Genomic DNA, 17,174 nt, shown 5'->3' on the forward strand with positions numbered 1-17,174 from the left:
GAGAAAGACAAGAGTACAGATGTCTAAAGCAGATTTGTTTTCTGCGTGCCTTCAATTTTGCATCTGTTTGTTTTGATGACGTTACCTGGAGACAAACCAACAGAAGGAATGAAAGCAATATATTCATGCTGCAGAATCAGACGTGCTTCTTCGTCAATAACAAGAAATCTTTTTCTTCTGTTTGCAGAGGCATAATCCTCACATTTACAAGCAATGTTTAAACCATTTGGAGGTTTTGCTTAATTTGTGGACTGAAATAAAATRTAGAAGTCCACATTAAACACACTTGAGTAACGTGTTTACTTAGTGCTTTCTGCTTATTATTACATCCCATTATGGTAATTCTTTTTTTTCTTAAAAATTTTTTATCCTTCATCTATTGATAGTGAGAATCACTGACTTGTTTCCCTCTTCTGTTTTACATTTGTAGAGTTATATGTGTGAACCAGAGTAAGCTTTTCTCTAGTTATCATCTTCTATTTCTTTTTGCATAAACATTTGTGTTCTACTGGAGACRTTTATTGTTGGAAGAGCCGAGGCGTCCCCATAACCTTGGCCTAGGAGTGAAATCTGGAATATTGATCATTCACTTTGTGGTAAAAACTGATATATTGCATTTCAGATATAGTTAAAGAAACCTTCAAAGCAGTTTTATCACTATGCCATCTTCACCTGAATTGATGGGGGTTCTTAGGAGAAATTAAAAGATAGCTGAATCTTTAACTTTTCAGGTGTTAGTGTTGACTTTTACCATCCTTCACTGGATCCATTGAGTTACATAGCTTATTGGTTCGTATTGGTATTTGTGTCATCTTCATGAGCAGTGAAATGGGTGTTCTGAGCATTGGTTTATGTTTAGTGAGAGTAAGAGGAGCATCAGTAGTGCTTCATTTGGTGTACACCAGTTATCAGTGTAGGATTAAAAAAATGCTGTTTGAGTTAGTATTTTGCTATTAATGACATAAAAAGTAACAGCTCTCGGTGACAAAATCTTCCTCATGAATCTATAGCATGAAACTGTCATGCAAATTGTTGCTATTCTATTTTTTTTTTTTTTTTACTTTCTTGCATCAAGTTACTTGTCATATCCCAGTGCATCAGCRTTAACTAATAAAAATGGTGTCTATCAATGACTGACACTGACCAGCATGAATTGTACAGGGTCGTTGTAGTGATACTATTACCCCCYTGGAGGCTCCAGCTTCCCGACTTGTTGTGATTTTTGTTAAATGAACTGTGGATTTAATAGAAATAGAGGTATAACAGCAATAAAACATAATACAGCGTGTACCTGTTTTGCAAAAATGTGCATCTCCTATTTAAAAAAMCCTTTATTTAACAATTTTTTTTTATTTAGCACATAAAAAATCTCCAAAAGCAGCAGTATCTTGTTTTCTCCATTGCTAGTAGTTGATGGCATATCATATCCTGTAAGAACTAAAAGGAGTAATTGCTACTTTAGCCTGAAGAAAAGCATTTTTGTGTCTTAAATTGAAGATCTTACGCAGCAGCTTCTGTATTGCCAGTGCTTCACAGGTAAAAATATGTTTGATAGAACCAAAGGCTGCAAGTTTTCAGGCAAAGTAAGTTTATTGGGAATTTAGAGTGYAATACCCCCATTATAGGTTTTGTAAGGAGAAGGCCTTTCCCACAATCTATTGGAGCACTTGGAAGAAGTTAATGAACCAATAGGGATAAAGAAATTCTATTTGCTGTGCTGTATTTAAATTCCCCCAAAATTTTTCAAGAATTTCCTTTCAACTGATGAAAGAAAATAAACTGGAAAAATATCTTCTAGTTAAAGAGGAAAAGGATGGATAAAATGGTCAGTTTTAACAACAGAAGGAGCTTACTTATAGAGTTCTAGCAAAATCTGTGCTGAAATCCTGACCGTTTAATATCCTTCCGGAAGCGTAAGGTAGCAAAATATTCTGATAAATTAGGAAATTTACTTATTGTTATTAAAATGGACCGAAGAGTTTAGAAAGATCTCAAAAAACTGATTGATTTAGCTATAAAGTAGCAGATTAAATTTACTGTTGTCAAACTCGAGGTAACACCACTCAAGAAAACAACCTTAATTTCGTGTGCACCGGTGTCTCAGGTACGTCGCAGGAAGAGATAGCCTTGGGTTGGCTTCTTCAAGACCCAGCTGCCAGGCCTCTGCCCAGGAAGTTGCTTAATTGGTCAGCACTGCTATGGTCAAAAGGACTAGGATTATATTATAAATTCTGTGGTTTAGACTAGCAAGCATAATGCTTAATTCAAATTTCCTGTCTCACGAGAATGATCTGCGCTTCAGGGCAGTGAATAAGGACAGTCCTCTAAAGGCAGATCTTAACAGTGCRTACATACGTTTTGTTGTAAATCTAGTATTGGTTGGAAATGGCTATCCAGTCTCACGTTTCCTATGCATCTCATTTCGTTTTGCTTAGAATGAACACCAAAGGAGGAAGTATTGCTAATGTATTGTTTTTAATTCTTGTAAGTGGTAAATTTGGGGTTTAACTCAAATTAACAAGTGACAAATTGACAAGGCTAGAACTGCAATTAAAATAAGCTTGTACAGCGAAGTGCCTATTGCCTAAAGGTAGACATTTGTTTTGGATTTTAGGAGTAATCCTTCTAAAGCTAAGGAAGGCAAACACTTCTTACTGTATATAGTCATAAGTGACAGAGTATAGTAAGTGCTATACCTGGCAATTTAACTGCCTTTGATTTTCCTCTGAAAATGCAGAATTMCCCCCCACACACACACCTTGGAAGCATGTGTGGCCATTTTTAARCCAAAAGGATTTAATCTGATTAGCTGAAAAGATTTCAGAAGCAGGGCTAASATCTGAATAGATCTTTGAATGTGTAAATAACACTCTATAACACTGTGAAAAATAACACTTTTCCAACAGATGTGGATTTTTTTTAAATCCATCCTGTATTGTTTCTGCCTACGCTAGTGACAAAGACTGTTTTCTACTGGCGTTACTGTGCATCTGGGACAGCTGCGGGAGAGCGAGCTGCGTTTTGTTCCATCTTGTGCAGCATCAACAGAGTTATTAGCAAAGTGATGATTACAATGGCTTTATTGATGGGTGATACGTGACACAAAAAGCACTCGCTCTTTAGGTTTAGCTGAGCTTAAAGGACTGTTAAAAAAATGGATGAAATCATGGTATGGTGGGAGTTGATCATAATTTCAATGGACCAAGATTTCATTTAGCATCTTCCTAAATAGCATCCCATCAGATAGTTTTCCTATCTGAGAAATAATATATTTGGAGCTCCACCAGTATGAGGGGTGTAGCTGCAGTTTTCAGAGCATGCACACATGCTTGTTCRTGGCCCCATCACCAGCTTAGATTTGTTTTATATTTGTCCCATTTACTAGTGGCACACAGTACCCAGCGATTATGTTGCTAATGACTCCCAGCACTGCCTCCCTGCCTCAGCTTCTGTCGAAAGGAGCAAATTGCACTGGTCACTTTTTCTTCTCTGTATATTTTAATTAATGAAGAATTGAATTATATGTGACTTTATGACAATATGGTGTAAGGATTTCATAGCAGCACCATTTCAGAGTTTATTCYTTGGTAGTGCTAAAGGTGAAAGCACTGCCAAGCTTTGGAGAAAACCTTAAAAGTAAGCAAATGTCTGCTCCATTCTGTTGTGTTTAAAATTGCTAAAGTGCAGTTGACTACAAAATAGAAGATCTTCTGAACAACTGAGCAGATCAACTGCTACAGTAATTCCTGTAATAAGCTTGTCTTTATATTGTGCATCTGAATTGATTAGAGAAAGAAAACAAGTCATGTTTATTTGAAAGTGGCTGAGGGGGTTTAATAATAGGTAGCCTGCCAATCATTTGTATGTCATGAATTTTCAAAATCCTCCCTATTTGGATTACTCACAGTAATTGTTATAGTATTGTTCTTGTACCCTAACTGAGTGGCTTTGGAAATCAATGTGTGCAAAAATATCTTGAATTTACAAAAGGTCACGTCTAACTATTTCAGATGAAAAAATAGTGATCAACATCGTTCATAAAATTGTGAACAACTGAACATTATGGTTACGTATATACTTTGTGTTTTGCTGATTAGATATGTAATGCCTTTATTTTTAATGTAACAACATTTCATATTTCAAAAGATGAATGCAGTAACAATTTGTAGTGTATTGGCTAAGGAACTAATTGTTATGGCACAAGCAGCAATATGGAAACTTTGCAGTAATTACACAATTTCAATTTTGCTTTTAGCAACTACTTCAATATTTGTATATGGGAATCATTTTCTTAATGTTTGTATCCATAAAACTCAAACTCACAACTCTCAAGAGAAAGCAAACCAAAAGAAGTTACAAGCTTAGTCTATTTCTTTGATTTTATAATGGGAATAGTTATTTACAAGCAAAATTTTTGTAGTATTTACTCATTTCTACAAACAAAAAAATGCCACTCAGATGCCTCAAATCTCCTCTAATAACATATTTGGCACGTGATCCTTTGAATCTATTTATATGCTATTTATAAGTAAGTCCCTAGTGACTCAGAAGTAATCGATAATTTCAGTTATATTTGTTTCTTTTCTTGTTTTCATTCATAGGATGCTCTGGCCCTCTAGGAATAGAAGGAGGAATTGTGTCAAACCAACAAATTACTGCGTCATCCACTCATCGAGCTCTTTTTGGACTCCAGAAATGGTATCCATACTATGCACGACTTAATAAGAAGGGTCTTGTAAATGCTTGGACTGCTGCAGAAAATGACAGATGGCCATGGATTCAGGTAACAGATGGAGTTGAGGAGAAAAGAAAAGAAATCTCCTTAATTCAATTGCCCCTAAAGAAAGTGATGAAGACAAGTGGTAAACTAATAGCTAGATTCTTATTCACTGTCATAAGTGTAGCCTAGACTAAAATGAACTATTTAGTTTCAAAAGAGTAATAATTTCAACTTTATAAATACATAGGGTTTTTTTTATTTGAGAAATGTATGCATATGTTCCACTGTAACTCTAAGAATTTATAGTCTTTTCAAGGAGGCTTTTYCCACAAGTGCTACATTTGCTCATTAGGTCTTTTGTGGCATTTAGGAGCAGTATCCCCTGTTGGATGTACTTCGACACACTCCTACAGCCTTCTTTGGGGCATAACTCTAGTCTGCTTTAATATGTTTTTTGCCATGCGATGGCCTGTGGAAATAGTTTATCCTCTCTGCTTAGCTGCTCAGGACGCACATATACTTTAAGCAGTGTGTGCATCACTCTGGAAGTAACAGTAACTGTTTTATTTAAGGTTGAAATAGTTGTTAGTTCAACCATGTCTGTGGGGCTAAACATACTTTAGAGATAACAGAGGATGTTATCTCTAGATTCAAATGGCAATGTTCCCTTTGYGGGCTGGATTTCTCCAGGCCTAGCAAATGTTTTCAGAAAAAGTCACGAAGCAATGGAATGTGAAGTTCTGTGGCTGTATTTTAACGAAGATAATGCTCAACTAGTAATTTCTGCAGCTCTTTACTCTTATGCCATTTTCTTGTTATGAAGTGTGGGCTGGTCTAAGCTTTAGCATGTATTAGTTAGCACAGGTGAAGATACATACTCGTGGGAAAAACTTGCACGCTAATCGATAYGGTCAGTATGTGAAGGAGCCGCTGCTCCTTCGGGCTGAGCAGGAGGCTGTGGCATGGCCCGATCTCCTTCCCTCCCAGGCCCTGCCTCGKGCCACAGCAGCAGGCAGCTTCCCTTGAGGGGAAGGTGCCCGACAAAATGGCAGTTCTGCACGTCCCACCGCTACCGCTCGRGTGGGCTCAATAACTATCCCATTTCCTTGACTCGCTTAGAAAAAAAATGGTGTCTCGTCTACGGGCACCGAGTAGGCTGAACTGCAAGGTCTTTATGTTCCTCGGTTGCATCAGACACAACCTTCTTGCCGTTACCCTTGTGTAGATAGCATAATTTCTGTTCACGTTTCGGTCTTCTTACTATCAGTTATGATTTTTCTGAACAGTTCCCAAATGCTATGGAAAAATGTGTACAGGATTGCCTGTTCATTTTTCTTGTGTAGAAAGCAGGCGCAAAGCACTATTTGATAAAGTTTTCTAAAGCTAATGTGGTGAGAATATTGGTTTTTGTCACTTTTGAAAAATGTAGCCTGTGTTTCTGTTTGTTATTCACTGCAGGGTGAACACACAAAGGCCCTTCAATGTATCTTAAGTCAGGTTTTTTTCCACGAAGACTAGAGGGGTTAGGAAGTTTATAAAATTTATACATTGAAAAAGAACTGGAATGAATAACGTTAAGGGATTTGAGCAGAATTATTTTCTCAGGAGTAGAAAGCTAATGTAACTTTAAAGGATAATGAAAAGCATTGGTGTTACAGTAGCTTTTTGGGCTGCTTTAGAGTGTGGATTTTGTTAAATAATTTGGAGAAAAAAATCAGAAGTGTTTACCATTGGCACCCTAGGCGTATTTTCACTAGCAGATGAACTGGAGGGGAACTATTAATGGTTGATTGCTTCCCTGTAAAGACACATACCCATCATCAGAGCACCTGTGAGATGACTCTGCATATTTCTACCCAAACTAGAGTTATGTTTGCCTTGGACTTTGTTCCCCGGGGAATTTATCCCTTTGACCTTCTCTAGAAAGAAGGTTCTCCATTGGACCAATGGAGAAAATGTTTCTAAACATCTCAACTGAAGACATCAGATTTGAAAAGTTCATTCTTTTTGGAATTAATCTGGGTAGTGCCAATCGTAATTTTGATATCAGTAAGATGTAAGGACGTTTTAGAAGATAATTAAGTGACATGATTAACGTATGCAAAGCACCTAGTATTGTCTTCCTTTTGCTTCTCATTCTTCTTTAAAAATAAGTTCATAGTTTACASAAAACTTACTGAGTAGTTTTTGGAGTTCAGAGAGAGAAAAACACTCTYTAYTACTTAAAAACAAAAGTTTAAATCTTGAGGACTTTCTTTTCCCCCTTTTTGAAGACTTTTCACCTTGAAACAGCTGAGAACAGAAAGTCTAAATCTGGCAGGGAAATGATGCTTGTAGGGAAGTGCTTCTGAGTGTTCTGCAGAAACACTGTTATGATTTGGTAGGGATACAGACCTTCACAAACTTGCTCCTTATGCACTGCATAGTAGTTCTCCACATCTCTACATCTATACTTGCTTATTCTTTAAGCACGGAATATACACTAAGAGACAGGTACTGCCTGACCCTTATATGAGTGAATACCTTACGTTGAGAGAAAAAGAGCAGCAGAAATCTCATATCTTATTTTTGCACWGCTTCTACAAAGGCCAGGAAGTTACTTCTTAAACAATTGTGGAAGATTWCAAAAAGTCAGTGTTCTCTGATTCTGTATTAGGTTTCTGGGTAGGTTCCTTCTGGTCCAGTGAAAGAAATGCTCCTTCTAATAGCCTGCTCTCAGTTCTACTTTCTTTATCATATTACCATCTTCTTCCTGGATTCAAATGCTTACCCTGCAGTTGGCATTTTCTTGGGAATCAGGACTGTTGACAAGGCAGAGAAGAGTCCGARGGCTGTACAGTTAGCTGGCCTCAGTCACTTCTAATATGAAGGGTTTGTATGTGGAACCTTTTCTATGCTGATCTGACTGATGAAGCTACTGGACCAGAAGATGGCTTCTGAAAAAACTGTAAATGTTTGACAGAGATTAAGTGGAAAGTTATGAAACCAGAAACTCTATTTTTATGAAATGTGAATTAACATTTAGTTCAGTGAACCCAGACCAGTAGCCTGTTATTCTATTGTAGTTTCTAATGCTAGATGAATTCCAAAGGAAGCTGTTCTATAATGGACAAAGCCCCCCAAAGTATAATTATGTACACGCCTGTAGCTATTTTTGCCTTGTTCCATCATTATCAATTTTATTTGTCACTTAATTTCTTTATTTATATGCAGCTTGGCAAATGAAAGACTTGAGTGTTTTGCTTATAACTCACTTGTAATGAGTGCAAGTTTTTTTCTCTAATCTTTCAGGTGTCTGACACACATGAACTAATTAGTATGCAATTTCATTTTCCTGCATTCTCCCAATGAACTGAAAATTGAAATTGCCATTTTAAATTTACACTCTCAGCATGTAATTAGTAATGGCAGTACAATGCTTGTAATTGGCTTGTGATTTAAAGGGTCAGTGATCATGTTTTTGAAAGCAAATTGAACTCAGACTAAGTCATGTCTCCCTGTTAAAGTTCTGCTGACCTGTGTTTCTCCTCATAAGTTTTCACTGTGATAAAATACCATCTGTGTATGCTGTTTACTACTTTACTAGTGACATTAACTGTTAATGTTTCCAAATACAATGAGAAAAACCCCATGCTTCTATACAAGTTGCTCATGAGATCTGACTGAAATGGTCGTTGTGCCTGGTCCAGTGATACCAGAGATCTCTTTTTAAGAGTGCACTAATTCCACTTACCCCTTTTCCTTTTTATTGCATGATTTATTTATTTATTCTTACTATGATCGAATTTTATGTCTACTCTTTCCTTGTCCCAGACCACACTGTTTTCATAGTTCATGTTTTCTTAAGGAAGTTTGRATCAGAATGGAGATGGCCATGGGCAGGTTTGTTGTTTGTATTCTCTGTCCACCATATCCAAAGGTTTTTTAGATACTTCAAGGGGAATGGATTCAGTCCTAAATTAGTATTCTGACTTTCTCTTATACCTATTTTCAGTCATTTCTCTTTCCCTTTCCAGTCATATTTTCTCTCTGTCATTCTCCTTTCCACTTACCTCTCTGCAGTGTTCTGCCTTCCTGTGATAGAATGATAATRTTTTAAGAATCACTGTTAATCTCTAACATAAACTAGCTAACAGCCTATGTACTCCTCTGTAGTGATTTTTAACCTAGAAATCCATGCCTATGCCTTACATTTCTTATTTATTCTTTCCCAGTTTCTTCATCCAAACATTATATTTCTTAGCTCATTTTTCTTCTCATCATGGCTAATTTCCCCCATCCCTTCCACAGACTATTATTCTTTCTTATACCTCTGCAGTTGTTATTACTCCTGTAGTACACAAAGACCTCAGCCATGGCAGAGATGCTAAAAACTGGAATGTCATAAAGAGTAATGTAAAATAAGACTGAATAATTTGATATAACTGAGGCTGCCTGACAGCAATGAAGTGATCAGTCTCACARTTAAGATGCATTAGTAACTTTGGCAGAAGGATGCATCTGGAGGAACCATGGGAAGGGTRGGAGAAGGAAGGCAGATGAATTTTGTTCCAGAACATGCAAGTCTGTTTCTTTACACTTTTGGAGTAAGAGTGGCCTTTTTTTCTGTCTCTAAATAGTAAATTATTTAGTAGCCTCACAGTAGACTCTTGGTCCTTAGAACATCCTTCCYGTATCTTTATTTGCCCAAGAATGGTAAGACATACACCACTTATGTCTGGGAGCCTGGAGTGGAGAAGTAGCTCACAACAGAGCTTCAGTGGCTCCTGCTGCAGCGCTGCAGGACAGGCTGGGCTGGGTTAGATGGTAAATGTGCCAGGGAGGCCTGAGAATGTCCGCCACAGAAATCCTTACTGTTTGGCTTTTTCTTGCAGCAATGAGTTCAGTTTACCTAAAYGTCCCTTCACCCGCGTGATCCAATCGTGTGTCATAGGATTATGTAGAAGTTATCCCTGAATTCTCTGCAAGCCCCATGTGCTCTATAACCTCAGACTGACTGCTCCTAGCGCCCCTAAGTCAGAGTAAACCTAGTCTAAATTCAAGGCTGGATTGCACGTTAAGGTGAGAGAACTGCAGAGAAGGGGGGGAGATATATATGTTTGTCTGAGCACAAGGTGAGAAGATGGGTAAAGGCATACAAAAAGTAGAGGGCAAAAGGTGTCATATTTAAGACTAAACAGCAAAAATCAGGGTGTACCCGGAAGGTTGTTACAAAACAGATATTTGAGAACATTACACAGCAAAGATTGGCACAGATTGGCAAAGATGATGTTTTGAGTCAGGAGATACTGGGTAGGTTTTAAGGGTCCTGGTCTTAGATTTGGCCATTTGATTATGCAAGGAGTGGAAAGCCTGCTGGCTCCTGTGTAATTGCTGCTTTTGCACCATGACTTAACTAACGTATATGAGAACAAGAGATCCCTTAATTTCTGTGAAGCGTATTCCTGTGAGGAATATGCCTTATAATGGCAGTGCTTTGGGGTCTTTTAGGTATGAAAATTGTTTTTACAAGGTCCATATTAATCCATAGTCACCACAAGCAGATTCGGAATACCTGAAATCTAGAGAATTAACTATTTAGTGTCTCATACTGCTTTCTGAGAACAGTGATTAAACACTTGAATTGTTACTGCAGACTATTGTACATAAATGTGTTACTAAATAGAAAAATAAGGAAAATACTTATCCATCATTAAAATAGCAGGAACTGTGTCTCCAGAGACATCAGCATGGTTACCAATTTACTAGTAAATAAAATATTCAAATATTTAATTTTATTATTATGAAAGTCATTTTTTACATCAGTGTCTCCCATACCACCTGCAGTTTTAGTCCCACTCCTGGCTCTAAGCCCCACTTCTTTCGGTCTTGTAGTACCTAATACTAGCATAATTAATTGTGTGTCACTACTGTGACATATGAAAAATGTACTTATAATAAAGATTTTCCAAGTTCATCATTTATCCCCAGGCAGCAAAAAATTATGAAGTTCCCCCCCGCCACCCTCCAAAAAAGCAAGCAGGAAAAAAATTAGTAACTTCGACATAAAGAACTTCCAAAGGACAAGCATGTACCAGGTGATAATTATTTGCTAATAAAATGATAAAACCCAAAATACACAAAGGTCTTGCAGAACATTCATTCAAACATCTGTTAGTAAGAGCTCTAAGCAAACTACCATCTGTCAAACCATTCATTTTGTCAAAGTTCATTTCCTCATTCATGAGTAGTGTAGTATCAGTTTCCAAAAAATACCTATCATCATAGATTAAACATTTAATATTACTTAATATAGCTGTCAAATGTGGCCAAGTGAATCTTATWAAATACAATCTCAGAGTCATGATCTAAGGTGTCTTGAACTATAGAGGAAGACTTACCCAGTTAGCTAAGTGTTAAAAAATCTGTTAAAGCTCTTCATTTTTGGTCAATATTCCAAAATTTAACTTAATATTATACCAGGATTTCTTTGAGGAATATGGACAATATGGACAAGAGGTCGTTAGCACCAGAAAGTCCTCGGCAGGSGAGAACAATGTGCAATGGCATTTTGTCAAAACTCTTCCATGTAGGACCTCTGAACAGCAGCAGTTAAAGCAGATACTCAAGTGATCAATGTCTGTCAGAGAGTCACTGGCTTCAGTGAACCCAATACCGATGTCAGTCACCTGCGGATCTCTGTCACTGTCTCTATATTTAGCCTTCAGGATAAAAAATTTAATTTATGTACCCAAAGTAGACCAGAAAACAAAAGGGCTGTAATCATCCAGACACTCYCCTGTGTCCCATTCCTCAGCATCTATTTGATACCATCTTGTATTTCCCAGTGTCATTCTTCATACACACAGACACCCACACAGAAACATATTCAAACAACTTCAGATTGAGGTGGCAGATACACAAAAGCAGTCAGTTCAACGTTAGGATTCCTATGGCAACAGAAAMTTCGTTCTCTTAAGAACACCATAGGTAACATAGTCTGTCAGCCCGCATGCCAGCTTTCTTTAATAGCTCTGTGTAATATGGCTGAATGATTGAAATACAAGTATTTTTAAATGTATTGTTTTATGCATCTACAATACTAACTACTTTGAATGGCTTTCCACGTTTACCATCTTAAAAGTAATTGAAGCAGCAAAGGTCTGTGGTGGCACACTGATATGAACAAGTATATGTCTCTGGTTTCCCACTCCAGTAGTAAGTTTCTTGAAAGGACACCCCGACGTGGTGGCTCACTGACTTCAGTGGAACAACGACTGGGTGAGCATAGTAGTCTTCCTGTGGGGAGGATGGGGTCTTAAACACTCRCTTTCAAAATCAGTAAAGCAAACAATACTCACTTATGGTTAGACTKCTGCTAGTTTTGAATTCTGGAAAAGAACTGTTTCAAGTTATCTCATTACAACCAAGATCTAGAAGATCTAGGATATGAAATCAAAAAAAGGGGGAGAAAAATTACATACAAATATATTTTAAAATTTTGCATTGTACAGAGGTGTATATACACACTTACCTATGCATAGATAGACCTAGAGCAGTGCGTAGTAAATATTCGTATGTGTGTAGATAGGTCACAGGGTTGTACAGCATGAGCACTGCCTTTACTAAGGTATAAGCAGAGCCTTGATAAGCTCTAGCTRTGGAGAAGCACATAGTCACTGACGGCTATTCAGTATTTCTCTGATATTTTAGAGATGGTGGAGAGAAAGTACTGATGGAGAAAAACTCTTCTGGTAATTACAGGTATGTGCTTGTCATTTCAAAGGTCTTCTAATTTCAGCAGAACCTTATATACTGGAAAATCAATTCTGTGGACTGAAAAATATGAGTGTGTTTTACTCTTGCAATGTTTTAATCTTGATATTCCATGAGTGGTTAAGATAAAGAGACATCTTTCAAACCTGAGGCTTTTGCTGAGACTTTTCAGATTCAGGGTTTTTTTCTTTGTCTTTTACTGAACCAGTGGCATTTAACTTTTTTTTTGTATCTATTGTCTGTCAGCCTTTGTGGAAAGGCTCCACAGCTTTAGTGGAAAGTGGTTTTTCAGGAAAGCTGCAGAGCCTATTAAAACAATTGGAAAGTCTTTGTGTTTTCCTGATCATCAGGACTTTTGAGTGTAACTTTTTGTATTACAAAAGACCTTGAAAGTTCTCAGCTCTTRTTCTTTCAAAGTATTTTGAAGAAAAATAAATTTTAAAAAAGCTAAACTCAGTTGTCAGAAATTCCTTTCATACTCATTCTAGGTCCCAGTATCTGAAGTGTAATTACACTTTTTTTTTCCCTCAGAAGACAAGTACTGACTAATCTACCCCTTCCACTCCACTTCTATCTAAAACCTTGGCCTGTCTCTTTGTACAAACAATTTCACAGCAACTAGCAGATTATTCTCAAGGATAACAAGGAGTGAGGAAGATTGCTATTACTTACTCCTATTTCCGCATTTGTATTTCTCCTATAAATTGTCATGAGGTCAACAGACAGTGTAACAGTTATTATTTACTAGTATTGCCAGATCAATCAGAAGTCCTAGTTGCAACTCAAACTGCAGTGTGCTTTGGGTTTTGAATAAACAGAGAACTAAAAAGATTCTGCACTAAATCGATGTGAAACRTGAAATACTTGCCAGATACAGGGGAAGAGCAAAAAAGACTGGTAATTTGATAAAGATGATAGGCATCATAAAGCTACCTGGATATGATTGTCAGGCTCATTGATAAAGAAAATTTCAAGAATTTATGTGCTGCTTATGATTTTCTTGACTAAGGAAGAAAAACAGTAAAGGTATGTGTTTTACCTGTCTTATGAAAATTGAAATAAGGCATTTTTTTGGAACTGAAAATGGTATTTCATTATTGGCTGAGGAAGTGTAATTGAGGTGTGATAGTCTGAGAAGTGGTAAATAAGTAGCTTCAGTTTCCTTATGAAGGGAATGTGCATCTTGGAAAGAAACGCAAGTATAGATCCCACAACTCAAAAGAATCTCATATATGTCCCCTGCCATTCCAATTTTGGCTTCAGCTACCATCTTCAACTACCCTATGGATAGGGTTCAATTCTAGTTTTAGTTTTAATATTCAGAACTAGTGAAGAAATAGTCTTAATCTGTTATTTTCCAGCACATTTCCTTCTAACTCAATATTTCTTGGCCTGGCAAGCTATATCAGACCTAAGCAAAACCTGCTGAAGTCTGTGTAGGAATTCTTCTCAGTTATCCTTGGTCAGCTTCAGGTCAGATCTTATTTATTATCATAGCTTTTACTAGAGGATAACTACCAAAGTGCCTTAAAAACAAGTGGAGAGAATGCAATAGAAAGTAGCTGTGGTCTTTGTCATGGGCACATCAATAACAATTTTTCCCTGAATAGATTTTGTTGGTGGTTTGGTATTTTACCTTCTGAATTTTTTTCGGTTCCCTGAAGATGAGAATTTTTTCGTTACTAGCCTTTGTAGGATTAAACCAGAAGCACATGTTCGTTTCTGTGACCTTAGTCTGTCATCCTATCTACTAGCCTCTACCAATCCGATCAAACCTATTTTACCTGGGGAAATAATATTGCTGTTTCCTCTGACAGTTATTTTTATTTGCACGTTCTTTAATCGATACTTTAGGAAGTTTTCTAGATGTTTTGGGGAAATTCTTTTTTAGAGGCGCTAGCATGCCAAAGGCAGGAAGAGGAGTCACAAGTTGAAGGTGTATGAAGGGATTAATAATAACAATAAAATACTCTAGTRTTTCTTAGCTAAACTTAAATTGCAGGTAGTTAATAACCATTTAATCAATACTTTGCAAATGAGATGAAATTTTACTGGGCTGCAGAACTCTGAACAATGTGAGACTGATTATGAGCCTCTTTTTGAGATGACAGTCTAAACATGCCAGTAGTTGAATAATTCATATCATCTAGTTAATGACATTCATAACAACTACCTTTGGGACTAAAATAATGACTTAATAATAAGAAGAAACAGACCAAGCAAGTTTTAGTCTGTCTAATTATGTAAGCTCTCCGAGGCATAAAGTGAAAGTTCTCAACAAAAGCCAGATGAAGTGAGTGCTTTTTGTTATCCATAGCATGTGCTACTCTGTGTTAACATTACAATTAGGTCTAAATAATCCCTGTATTTGTTTTCCATATAAGTGGCTTTTAACATATACAGTGATCTTTTCAAAGAGGGCAAATGAAATTAATGGGGCAATTTGTGCCTCTGATCCAGCCTGCATAGAAGTAGTCTAATTGAAGACAGCAAAGATGATGAGATGCCTCCAGCTAGACAAGGACTTCTAGATGATTAACTGGAAATAAGCCATAAGTGAGTGTAGAAAAGAACTGAGTGTTGTTTGTCATTACTGTAAGGTATGATAGTCAAGTGAGACACCAGAAACAACAGTGGCAAGAAGATGAGTTTGAAAGAAGTTAGTAGGAAAGTCATGAAGAAGCTTTACTGGCTCTACATCCACGTAAGCGAGTCAAAAATGGTTTGGTTTGGCATTTGATTTATCTGCAGGGTACAATCTCACAGCTGAGTTAGGAATTATCACTTGTAAAGTGACCCAAATTTGCAATAGCAAATGACTGTATGAATTCTCCTAGACTATCAGAAATGTAAGTTAAAAAAATGTTGGCTTTTTTCTTGCAGTAATGCTTGTTCAAGAATTGAAGCAACAGCTGGAGTACGACTGTGCATAAATCACTATATTGCCTAATCTAGATGCTGGTTAAGGCACATGTCATTGCTGCYATCCTGACTACATTAATGCCCTCAATTAAATCTAGGGAAGCTCTGCTGACAGCACTGATTAGGAGAGTGACAAAACGACACAGAGGGGCAAGATGTACGAGCCCCTTACATCAGCGGTGCAGCAGTAGCGTGCAGCGAAGAGCGGAAAAGGAGCTGGCCTGCCCTGACTTCGCTGAGCCGCATCGCTCGCTCCATCCCTCTTTGCACCTCATTGCTTTTGACRTGGTTTCAAAGTGAAACAGCAGTGCTCAGTAGCGTTCAGGGCCTCTAGWGCTCGAGGAGGGAAAGGAAAACATGGGAGGCAGATTTCAAGCTCATTAAATTTTCCAGTACGGCAGGAATCGTGTCAGGGTACTTCTTTCCCCAGTTCCTCAAGCTCAAGACCGGTCGCTTAGAGGCTGTTTCAGAACTTAACTTCCCTGAGGCACAGACTTCTGCTCTAATGTCCAGTCAGAAGTTACTCTTGGCCAGTTTGTACCAATTCAGTATTAGACTAACTTTATACTTTAATAGCTGTTCTCCCTTTCTGGATTTATCCTTTCTGTTTCTGAGTGCTACTTCACACCTTTTAAGGGAGGAAACTAATTATAGTGAGATTTTTCTTACAAATATGTCCATTACCAAGTGTCCCTATTTCTCATCAGAAGATRTTTCTGTGAGCACTTTCTGTCTAGTTTTACCAGAATTATGATTTTTAAAAGAAGAAAAAAAAATGTAAACTTTCAAAACCTGATGAAATCATTAGGGAAGGGTTGTTGTAAAGAGTTTTCACCTGCCGGTATAAYATCAATCCTTTGTTCAACCCTCGTGTTGTATGGGGAATTACAAGGATTAGTAAAAAAAAATATACTTTATGCCAGAAAAGATGGAGAATTATTTATAGCAGTGCTATTGTATCTCGTAGCTGAAACAGGTAAGCAACATAGTTCCCCATAAACTGAATTTCTGTTACGAAGGAAGGATCATAAAAGCATACATATTTACAGTCTCAAAGGACAATATTTTGTGAGGTATTTTACCTGAGCATTTGTTTGAAAGCTTGCTCTTAACATATAGTTCAGGAAAACTTGTACTGTCAGTGTTAATGATGTTATTGCTAATTGTGCAGTAACAAATGAGGGGAATATAGTTATTTATTCTGGCCAGGAGCATCACATATGGTATCTTCCTAAAGTCACTGCACTTTCTCGGCCCTCCTCTCTATTCTTGTATTTAATAATGCAGAAGATACAGATGCAACTGTTCTTTTTATATCTTTTTTTTTGACAAGTACATAACTTCTGCATGTTGAATATACTCTAATATTTGATCCCAGATTGCAAAGTACATGAACTTCCTTCATTTAGGCCACATAGTTTGGGACTATAGAGCACTGGCTTCAGAATTCTACTAGAGAGAATTTAACCAACCAAAACAGGTATAGAGAAAACAGACATAAATTGATATACATTAGAAGGCCGTTGGAAAAATTTATCTTTTCAGATTGTTGAATTTAGTGTCTTAGGAAAGAGAAGTTATTCATATTTTGTTCTACTAATACTGTTAATAGTAGGAAAAAAACAGACTGAAAATAATTTAAAAAGAAAATGAATTGCACCCTGAAGATGTGGTATAGGCAGTGAATTCCAGTGTTTTATAGACCAGATGAYTGTCTTAGCAAATTTTTCTGCACTCAAACATGAATATGGTGTTTCCCAAATTCCAAGACCAAAAT

At 37.1% G+C, this 17,174-nt stretch overlaps 1 protein-coding gene across 1 annotated transcript in view; it reads left to right on the forward strand.

The window, feature by feature from the left end:
* The window catches only part of EDIL3 (EGF like and discoidin domains 3), a 229,263-nt gene that overhangs the window by 146,416 nt on the left and 65,673 nt on the right, over positions 1-17,174 (forward strand). Inside the window, exon 6 of the mRNA XM_085316785.1 lies at positions 4,602-4,783. Coding sequence (XP_085172911.1) covers positions 4,602-4,783 — 182 coding nt within the window. The remainder of the gene's footprint in view (positions 1-4,601; positions 4,784-17,174) is intronic.

This window comes from Rhea americana, unplaced genomic scaffold (assembly GCF_003343005.1).
Source record: "Rhea americana isolate MKP2758 unplaced genomic scaffold, rheAme1 scaffold_114, whole genome shotgun sequence".
Lineage (NCBI taxonomy): Eukaryota > Metazoa > Chordata > Aves > Rheiformes > Rheidae > Rhea > Rhea americana.